Below are 11,225 nucleotides of genomic sequence, written 5' to 3'. Positions count from 1 at the left end.
GGTAAGTGAACATTGTGTCATATAAACGTTGAAAAGTGATAGCAACGTGCTGCATAAAATGAAATATTTTAGTATATTTAATGCAACCTAAATAAGAAGCTTGTTTGGCCTTTAAAAAAATGCAACCAAAATAAGTAAGTTTTATGATACGTTGTATTATAGGTGAAAAGTATATTTAATGCAACCTAAACAAGTTCAATGAAACGTTGTAACTTTTCGGTACATTGTATGACTGTATGTGCTAACAACTAGTTTATTCAACCAACCAGACTCACCTAGTGGATAAATCAGGAAAACAGAAACAAAAACAGCAATTGGAGCAGAGAATGCGATTGCATTATACGGTCGCAATTGAATAGATTAAGCAAGTTCAAATTTATAACATGCACAATGAATGATCTAGTTTGTTGCATCCTAGGGATGATACACAAATAAAATCAATGTATCCCTAATCTTACCAAAGGGCTACGTAATTGTTAAAAGAGAATGTCATAATTTATGCTTTGATCTCTATCACCTAGTTCTTTGCAAACTATTCAGTAAATTGATAATTAATATTTATAATAATTTGAGATATAATGTCTTATATTTTAACTATCAAATGATATCTTTATTTCCTACGAACATTGGTTGATGGATAACGTAAGAATTTTTTTTTTTGGGTGTATTTCACAACTCGCCACGTGACAAGTTATGGTAAAAGTTGTGAGATTTCATGTGTTTCTAGCATTACTAAAAAAAAAAAAAAAATTCCTTAGGGCTCGTTATCCTTACTGTTCTCTTTGCCGGGCCCCCTCCCATTGCTCTAGCCATGAGCTATGGCAGCTCTAGCTCGCAACCACAGGGGCTCGCCCTGCGAGGCTAGAGTGGGCTCAACGGTCAGGTTAGCCTCCATTCGAATTACGTTAGGAGGTCTTTCGCTTTTGCCAGATCTAGAGAAGAAAGATACTATGAGTCCTCCGTCCCAAATTCCATCGCCGCGGCCATCTAGTTCACCGGTACCACCAAAAAGTCTCATGCTTACGTTACTCTTACGGATGGTTTTATTATCTTGGACCACGAAGACCCCAGTTGTGCTTCTGGTTTCCATTCCCATCATCATATTGATGAAAAATCTCCTCGTGCTCTGCCATAAGAACTTGGAGTCCGTATCATGGTGAAGGTAAGGTAACGCTGTGATTCTTGCTCAAAAAACAAACCGAACACGTTCGAGTTATTGGCTCGTCCAACCCGGCAGCATTCATGAGTCGCTCGTTCAACTGTCCCTTGGAGACACAGTCGAGAAGTACCATGCATGGTTGCCCCTCGTTCTTTCTTTCCTTTGGTCCCACCCAGCAAGATACAGCTCAGCCAAAAAACGTGAGCGCCCTTGCGCGAGCCAGCCTTATTTTAAAAGTAAAGCTTTGGCTCCAGACTAAAGAAATGGATCAAAAAAAGGGGGGACTTCCGCAACGGGCTATGCCACCCAAACCAACTGAGGGAAGTCGCATCCGTCCCATCGCAAGCACCTACAATGTCATGATCACATTGGTTTACCCTTTTTCTTTGGTAGTTCAACGGACAATCGCCCCTCCAACAAGGAAATGTATAAATATGGAAACTTCCCTGCCATTTGGATCGAGGAATTTATGGAGGAAATTGGGTTTTAAATTTCTAGAAACTAGACGATTATATAGCCAAAGGGAATATGCCGCCCTAAAATCATCCCAAGCGCTGCTAATGTGGCTACTAAGCTATTTCTTTGGAAAGCTCCTACTAAGATGGGAAATTCCCTGATAAAGCTGCTAGTACCAGGTGAACTCATATTGGCCAAAGTGGAAGAGAAGGAAATGGTAGAGAGATTTAGCATGGTGCTCACTAAACCTCCGTAATATCTAACAAGTTGAGTCTTATGTCAGTCACAACACATAGAAAAAGGGCTGAAGGAACCAGTCCATGACTTAACATTGGTGGAATGCTACCTCCAATTCCCTGTATGTTCGATAGAGCCAAAGATTCCCCCCACTGATCGGAGTACGCCGATTACCCCTTGAACCGTAAAAGATAGTTACCACCTATCATACGGCTTTTTAACTTCACTTCTTTTTTTGGTCATTCCATTCTGTCAATCGATGGTAGTATAAGAGATGGCTTTCTTTAAAGCCTTGTGACTCCCATCCCATCAAGTCAAGAACCAAAGACTGAAACTAGCCTAGCCCCGGTTAGGCAGAGATCAAGGGATGCGCAGAGCTCAGTCCTTTTTGTTAAGGTTTAGGAATCTTACATCCCTTATTTATGAGTCGAGAAAGATTTCCATTGCTGGCGAACTTGAAGCAGAAAGCTAAATTCAAAGAGAGGGAAAACCCTCAATAGAAGGAGTGAGACTATACCCTTATCCATGAAAAACCGGTTCAGAGGGAAGCATCCACCCCTTTCTTCAACATAGGGGATATTGAACCCTAGATTTCCCTATTGACTTTCCCATTGCTTCTTACCAGGAAAAGGCATACCAAAGATTTTGGGAAAGACACATTGAAATGGAAGTTCGAGGAGTAGGCGCCTGTTAAAGCTAGTCATCATTAGCTCTTTGTCTTTCTAGCTGCTTTCCTTGCTTCACCATACTGGTAAATGGACTTACTGACTAAGTAACTTAAGGTTTGGAACCCTTGCTAGCTGCTTTTGTGGAAAGAAAAATCCCCCTTACTTTGTTAACTTACGAAAGGAGAGCACCTTTAGTACGCCTCCTTTTTGTTCACGCAAGCTGTCTAAGGGAGTGTATCGAGGAGACCGAGAGACATGTCTTTCTTTATGGCATAACCCGAAAAGAGTTGTCTTAGTCTTTCTCCTTCGGTCAGTTACTAGTACGTCTTATTCAAACAATTTAGTGGTCACCTTCGGCTTATATAAAAATGGCCATAGGTTCCTTAAGGTGAGTGCAAGAAAGACCTGCCCAATGGGGCACGAGTGGAACGGTCCTCATTAGTAGCTATAGGTTGTCATCAAGCCTAGCCGAAAGCTGAGAAAAAATTGGCTACCTTCATTTCCTTTCTAAAGGTGCAGTAAGGGGCAGGTGAGCGCAGAGAAAGGCACCCTCGATTAGGTGCCCAAGCGAAAGGCTGTTAAGAGCTACCAAAGGAACAAGCCAAGCCTAGCCACTTTGCGATCTGGGCGCCATTATAGGCACCTAGGTTCAGGAGCCCTTATTGAAAACGGTTGCACATTAGCGCCCCTTACTGCAATCAAACTCAAGGAAAGCCTTTTGACAACCTTACTAATAGAAAGGGGAAAGATGCGCTTAATCTGTTGCTTGTTGTTCCAGCTTAGGAGTAGGGGCTCAACGAGCCTTTTCCGCAAGCTGTTATGCTAGTTGTAGCGCGCTAGCGCTTTACTAATATAATATCAAGTAAAGGGGACTTTCTCATGATCTTACGAACCTACAACTCTCTTTACTGAGTGAGACTCTACCCAGATCTAAATAATTCGCCAAAAAGCCTTCTTCTAACTAAGAGAGTCAGCAAGCTACCGGAAGCGAAGCTTTTGTTGGCTCCCCCTTTGAATTTCCAATTCCTCTTTTTCGTTCTACTTAGGTGGAGTAATCCGAACTCTCAACAGAATATAAAAAAGGTTTTTATTCCTGTGTAGACACCTCAACGAACTCATGTGGACACTCCTTAGCCTGAGGACAATCTCTCAAATACACATGGGGAGGATTTAACCTAGCTATCCTTGAGGTAAAACAGATCCACTATGAAAGAATTGAAGTTTACACAATAACGCCTTAGACCACTTACATCATATTGCTACCTCGAGTAAGAAACTTACTTCCATGACCAGATGACAGCTCCAAGTCCACGAACTACTTTCTCAGATCCACAGCAAGTACAAGCACTTTCGCTTATGTATCTTTTAGCTCTTAATGCAGCAACTGAATGATCACTAAGCTCTTGACATAATCTTGATTCTTGATAACCCTAAGTATATGTGAAGGCAAACATCTCTAGATCTCACAAGAGATTCACATACACAGTATAAACAACAACTGCAATAACTAAAAACATGGCTAGGATTTTTCCTTTTATACCCAGGGCAAAATATAAAACCCTACACACCAAATGGGTTTAGGCTAAGTTGGAAAATTCTGCAAAAGAAAAAAAAAAAAAATCTGCGCGAGCTTCGATCGATCAAGTCTAATTTTTGATCAAGCGAACCAGGTAGATTTACACAGTAAATCCTATGGTATATTCGATTCTAACTTTACACATAAACCTACTTTGAGCAAGTCTAACCAAGACTAAATGTTTTGATCATGGTTTGCCAACATTATAAAATGAAGTTCTAATACATTTAAACCTAAAGTTTTAGAACCCAACAAACTCCCCCTTTGGCAATCCGTGACAAAATACAAACTGGATAAAATGCTCAAAGTTACAAAAATAGCCCATTACAAAACATTGCCCAACAAAAACAAATTCAACCTAACTACTATCTATCAGTTACAAGTGTAGTTAGCAGCACGACTGAATCAACCTGTATATTCCTGTAACACTTAACAAACACATAAACACATGTGAAAATACAAGTAAAACAAAATAAATTCTTGATTTCACATAACATAAACTACAAGACATATATCATGAATAACCTCATAAATATAAATCAATAATCAATGTAGCACACTGTGAAACAAGAAACAGAAATAAACACATCACAATATCTCCCCTATCATAGACAACTCAAATAAAACAAAACACATCATGAGCCAAAAAAATATAAATACATGATGAAGCACCTAGATACAATCTAAAGCTCCACAGCTCAAAACAACAAAAATCTTCCCCTAATCAAAAATCTCCTATCCATATGTACTCCCCCTTTTTGTGATGAATTGCCAAAGGACAATCATTCATCATCAAAAGGAGGTGGTGGATCATCTAAAACTCGACAAAACTACTTTCAAAGCTTGAAGCTCGGTAAGCACGTCCACCAACAGCTGACCATGAGTCGCCTGAATGGTCATGACAGTGTTCAAATCACGATGAATGCTAGCAACATCTGAAGCAGAAGGTGGAGGAGGAGCAACAGCGGTCAGATCAACATAAGCATTTGCAGCTAGATCACTTAAAGTAGAAGGAGGAGGAGGAGAAGGTGCACCAGAAAAGGAAGAATTAACTCTAGGGCGTTTAGAGCTAGCTCGCATCTGAGTAACCCTCTACCTAAGAAAGGTGGCACCTGAAGGAGCTATGATATGAATGGGCTCAAATGTCAGAAACTACGCTAATCCTAAATGTAACAAAATCCTATGAATGAAAACAGGAAAGAAAGAGCATGAGTAGTAGAACTACTCCTATGAACCTTAATCAAAGAACGAATGAAAAGATGAGGAAAGCTCATAGGAGCATCTGTGACAAGGGCACACAAAAATGCACATCTCTCTAAAGGAATAGTGTGCATGTGAAAGATAGGCCAAATGGAATGGCAAGAAATTTAGGAAAAGAGATAATGAATCTCGGTCAACTCATGAGAGGTGATCCGAGGATTAGAACCCTACTAGATAGAAGTACTAGTAATAAATAATATAATGTTATTTAGGGGAGGAAATTCATCCTAAGGATAAACAGAATGCTGGACTAGTGGCACCCCAAGAGCATTAGCCACTACGGAAGGAGTAATGGTGTACTCTTCACCCCATAGCCAACTCTTCACCTAAGTGTTGGAATCATAGGAGTGGACCGAGAGGTTCGAGTAAAACTCTCTGATCAAGGCAGCCGAAGGGGGATGTGAAATTTCTAACAAAGGAAGCAACCCCTATGCTCAAAGTTTCTCTGAATCTCACCATCTAACTCATCTAAAACGACCATTCTCTCAGCCCATACATTCCTATGAATGATCAACTTCTTATAAGTTTCCTGGTTTTTCTCACTAAGGAACCTCTCACTATTAAAGGAAGGAGAAGTAGTAGATGTGGAGGTCCTATAAGCTCTAGTCTTCCTAACCATAATGCTAAAGACCAGAAAGGAAAGACAGAAAAGACAAAAGAATACAAGAAAAACCCAATGGCAGACTGCAAGTTAGAACAGAAATAATATAGAAAATCACAATCTATATGATGCATGAGCAATATCAACACATGATGCATTCTCTAATGTAGTGAGAATAAGTTCAATTGCACTTTAAAATCACAAAATTGGCTTGAGCATAGAGTTTATATAAAAAATCCAAATTTTGAAAACCTATTTTCACAAATCTCAACAAATTGATCAATTGATCATTACACAAGTTAGATAATAGATTAAAATGACTAAATCAATCAATCAAACAAGTCTATTTCATCAATTAATGCTCAATTGAACAAAAACCCCAATTTGGGTAGTTTCAAGCCCTAGAAAATTAAAATTTTCCCAATTCAACTAATCGATCAAATTAAACCACAAAGATCAATTTTATATCATCCCACAACAAAAACTCAATGATCAATTTCGAAAGAAATNGACTAAAGAAATGGATCAAAAAAAGAGTTTTGACTTCTTTAGCAAAGCTCACGAATCAAAAGAGGGGCATTTGTAGACACTGTATTTTGTACCCCTTACAACTCGAGCCCCCGTTCTCCAATGATGCTCAAACTCTAAAGCCCAAGGCCAGTTTAGAGCCCAATCAAATATTAAGTTGACTTGAGGAGTGTTAAAATGGAAAATATAACCTTTTGAATGAGCAAAAATCTATTTTTAGAAATAAAATGACCAAAGTAGCCCTCGGTTTGCGTGCGTGGGTCACGACTTGTGTACACGAGTTAAAGCATGCGTACGTAGATACATCCCTGCATACGCAATTAAGGTTTTAGAAGCATAAGAAAGACAAGTTTTTTGCAATAATTGCTGAAGTTGGAACAAATCCCGCATCGTCTAGGAGCCGTTCCAAACCCCATTTTTTCCACTATAAAAAGCCTTACATAGTACATTTTTAAAACACACAGAAATCCCATAAGCAAAACCTAAGATTCACTAGAAAGTAGTGAATCAAAAGGGAGTTTTTTCACTAAACACCCCCAATTCTCTTTTTTATTTGATTAGGACCTTTCTTGGTCCCAATCCTTTGAGTTAAAGATTACAAATCACCATTTCATTGAATTGTGATAGATTTGACTGAAGGGAACGATCAAAAATCTAGCCTAGGGGCTTTTGCTTTAAGGTATGCTTTAAAAACTTTTCTTTTTATTTTATGCCTTAATCTTTGATTTAATATGCTTCTTTTATTTAGTTTATGTTTGCACATGTTTGTTTAGGCTAGTTTTAGGTTTTCTTCATATCTTTAAGCATGATAGATTGCTAGATTTTATGTTTTGGCTTCTGCTATGTTTCTATGTTGATTAGGGCTTCTAGGTAAGGATTTGTTTACGCATGATCTAGCCTGCGCACGTAGGCTAAACTCATGCATACACAGACCTGTTATAGCATGCATGATGCGGTTACCTAAAAAATCATAATTCTTTGTTTGTTCTATTTTGCCTTCATGTGTTTGTTTAAATAAGCCTATTTTCCACATGTTCCGAGCCCGATGACTGTTTGTTTTCCTTTTAACATGTTTGTTGTTATCACATGCTTAGATTAGGGTTTAGGCTAGGGTTTTCTTAGTTTTAATGCTATGCCATTCATTCACATGTTCATGCATTGAAGCCATAGGTGCTGTGTTGCTGAGGGGTAAGTAAAGGGTAAGTCATGCATTAACAACGTTCATGCATTTGTGTTAGGGTTTTTAGATGTATGATTAGGGTTTCTAATATGTTAATGTTTTGTCTTTGAAGTGTTTTGTTTGTTGGTATGCTTGCTGCCGTGTTTAAGTTACTGTTTTGTTTAAGATGAATGCTAGGGTTTTCCTTTATATGTTTGGCTCCCTTTTATTTGGATAGATGGATAAGTTTGTGTTTAGGGTTAAGGATGCCATGTTGTTTGCTAGATGCATGTTAGTGTGTGTGTGAGTCTAGAATACAAGTATTTAAATGGTTTTTAATAAGGTTAAGATATAAGACATAATGATGGGAGGCCAACCTTAAGGTTGCGTGATCTTGGGTGCCTAACACTTTCCCAAGAGCATACATAAACTTTGAACCCAAATTCTAGTAGTAAGATCAAAAGGTTCTTCATCGAAAGAACACAATATTCATATTTCCTAGACCATATAACTAGGTGGTGACTGCATTTTAATTTCCCTTCCCTTGCACCCACAGGTATAGACACCTGTATCATATCATATCCAATGCACTAACGCATTAGACCTAAGCCGAATCTACTTTGATATAGAGAGATGTGGTATGCAAGGTTACACAAAATATAATAAATTGTTGTGCTTGAAAAACTTGGGATTTGAAGCTTTAAAGAAGGAAAAAAAAAAAAGAAAGGGGGGGAAAAAAGACTTGGATTTGCAAAGTTGAGTAATTTTATATGGGTTCTGTTAATGTATGCCAGATATACATTCATAATCAATTTTAGAAAACTTTTTATGTAAAATTGAAAAAGCTAGTCACTTTTTTTATTTTCCCATAAAAAAATTTCTAAAATAGTTTATTAATGTACACCCTAAGGACATAGGTTAGTAAAACCCAATTTTATATAGAGAAATATTAATGGATGTACTAAGGGCATTTGTTAGTGATATATTTTAAGAAATGTTTTATGGGAAAAGGAAAAAAAACTTAATGTTTTAATAACTTTTTTTATTTCCATAAAGGTAGTATCAAAACATTCTTAAAATGGTTTATTAACAATTGTGATTGTAGACCCCGTTAACAGTAACTTTTTATATAGGGTTATGTGAACGGGTACTCTTAGGACAATTGTTAGTAAACCATATTACCCTAAGGATACCCGTTAATATAATCTTATATAAATAAATAAATAAAGTCTTGTTAATTTTTTTTTAGAGATTTTCAACCTATAGCATTCGCTCCTGATAATAGATCTTTATCATCAGACCAAGACACCAATCAGTTTTTGGTGTAGGCGGGGATTGAACCCCAGATCTCTTATACAACTATCAGAGACTTTACCAGTTGAGCTAACTGGAACCTACAAAAAGTCTTGTTAATGAGTGTTCGCAATTGTTAACAAACCATTTTAGAAAAATTTTGACATCACTTTTATGAAAAATATAAAAATTGGTCGAAAGAATTAACTACTATATTATTTTTCTGTAAAACATTTCTAAAAATAATTTCATCAGTTAACATTCCCATTTTATATAAATAATTCAATAGATACCCTTTAACCCAAAAATAATAAATAAATAAATAAACAAAAATGTTGAAGTAGTGTAATTAAAGCCTTTAAACCCTCAAAAACAAAAAGAGAGGCTAAAACCCTAAACAAAGGAGCAGAGCAGCGATGAACATTTACATGAAGCAAACTCTATTACTGATGAGAAGCAGTGCTACTACTTTCTACGCCAACAAGCCCAATCATTTTCCCATCTCACTCGTTGCCTCGACTCTGTCACGACTCAGGCTCTACTCGTCAAATGGAAATGGATCCAATTTGACCCATACCCAAAAACCCAATTCCTCCGTTGATGAAGAAGACATCAGTAATCCAGGTTCAAAAAGTCTTGTTAATGAGTGTTCGCAATTGTTAACAAACCATTTTAGAAAAATTTTGACATCACTTTTATGAAAAATATAAAAATTGGTCGAAAGAATTAACTACTATATTATTTTTCTGTAAAACATTTCTAAAAATAATTTCATCAGTTAACATTCCCATTTTATATAAATAATTCAATAGATACCCTTTAACCCAAAAATAATAAATAAATAAATAAACAAAAATGTTGAAGTAGTGTAATTAAAGCCTTTAAACCCTCAAAAACAAAAAGAGAGGCTAAAACCCTAAACAAAGGAGCAGAGCAGCGATGAACATTTACATGAAGCAAACTCTATTACTGATGAGAAGCAGTGCTACTACTTTCTACGCCAACAAGCCCAATCATTTTCCCATCTCACTCGTTGCCTCGACTCTGTCACGACTCAGGCTCTACTCGTCAAATGGAAATGGATCCAATTTGACCCATACCCAAAAACCCAATTCCTCCGTTGATGAAGAAGACATCAGTAATCCAGGTAATCTTCCAAATCATAATATTCAATTTTTAAAATTTTCAACTTACCCTCTGTTTGGTTAGTGGGAAACCTCGCCACGAAAATGAGGGAAAATTCAGTCTCTGAATACTGAAATTATTTCATACATGTTGTGTTAGTGATTGAGATTAGTAGATTAGTTAGACACTTGAGTTGCTATCTGGGTTTTTTGTTGTTAGAAATTTTAATTTGTTTAGAAGGAAACTTATTCTGCTATTTTTTAGCAGTTTATTCTTTGAATTTTTGGGGTTAAAATCTCTCTTTTTTTTTTAATAATAAATTTTGTGAGTTAAAGAAATTCAAGGCCTAAACTATTTGCAATTTACTCTGGATTTTTTTTTTTGGGATTCTCAAGTTGTTTGACTAGGCAGGATTGAGAATTATGAATTATAATTATTTTAGAGTAGGGAAAATCTGAATGTTTTCAATTTTGGGTTTTCTTAATTCTCATTATTTTCAGTATAATATTTAAGATTTTAGTTTGGTTTTTTTTTTTTTTGGTTAAAGCATGAATTTGTTTAAATATAGGGGTTTATGGGTTTTATTATCTGCATTATGATAGTTACCTATTATGAATAATCTTATTTGTTTTTGCATTCATTTAGAATGTCTTATTTGTTGGTCTCTGTAATTAAAATTTAATAAAATTCGAATGGTCTGGTTGCAGAGCTGAAAAAGCTCATAGATAAATTCTATGCAGGCGATGCAGAGGCAATACCATCGATCTTTGAAGCGATTTTGAAGAGGAAATTGGCAGGTAAGTATGAGGAGGCTGACAAGGAGTTGATGGAAGAAATTGTTGGGAAGACACATGAGTCTTCCGATGATATTGATGATGAGGAGTTGTCCGATGAGGAGTTTGAGTCTGATTTGGATGAATTGAGTGAAACTGATGAATATATTGATGAATTGCATAATGCAAAGGAGATTGCCATGAAGAGAATGGCAAGGGATGAGTAATGTGAACACTCTACAGTTTTGTTGATTTTTAATCCCAAGCATGCTTGATGCTTGTATCATGTTGGAGAATTCAATACGGGCAAGTTGGATTATTAATTGCACTTGTTTGTCTGACCAATCTAAGTTATAAAATGTATGTGGCTGTGAAAATTTTCTTTCTGCA

The 11,225-nt window shown here is 36.7% G+C and overlaps 1 protein-coding gene and 1 pseudogene across 2 annotated transcripts; one reads left to right on the top strand and one right to left on the bottom strand.

The window, feature by feature from the left end:
* Positions 1-805: 805 nt before the first annotated feature.
* Positions 806-5,176, bottom strand: LOC136069900 (uncharacterized; annotated as a pseudogene).
* Positions 5,177-9,811: 4,635 nt separating this feature from the next.
* On the top strand, positions 9,812-11,225 carry LOC136069891 (uncharacterized). Of its 2 annotated transcripts, none has more exons than XM_065778979.1 (2): positions 9,812-10,084; positions 10,803-11,225. In XM_065778979.1, the coding sequence occupies exons 1-2, from the start codon at positions 9,877-9,879 to the stop codon at positions 11,060-11,062; spliced, it is 468 nt and encodes a 155-aa protein (XP_065635051.1). In that variant the 5' UTR covers positions 9,812-9,876; the 3' UTR covers positions 11,063-11,225. The 2 variants fall into 2 exon arrangements, with proteins under 2 accessions (XP_065635051.1, XP_065635050.1); XM_065778978.1 differs by having other exon boundaries at positions 9,813-10,084; positions 10,770-11,225.

This window comes from Quercus suber, unplaced genomic scaffold (genome assembly GCF_002906115.3).
Source record: "Quercus suber isolate HL8 unplaced genomic scaffold, Cork oak 2.0 scaffold_195, whole genome shotgun sequence".
Taxonomy (NCBI): domain Eukaryota; kingdom Viridiplantae; phylum Streptophyta; class Magnoliopsida; order Fagales; family Fagaceae; genus Quercus; species Quercus suber.
Note: the sequence above shows the minus strand (reverse complement) of the source record. Positions and strands in the feature narration are given on the sequence as shown.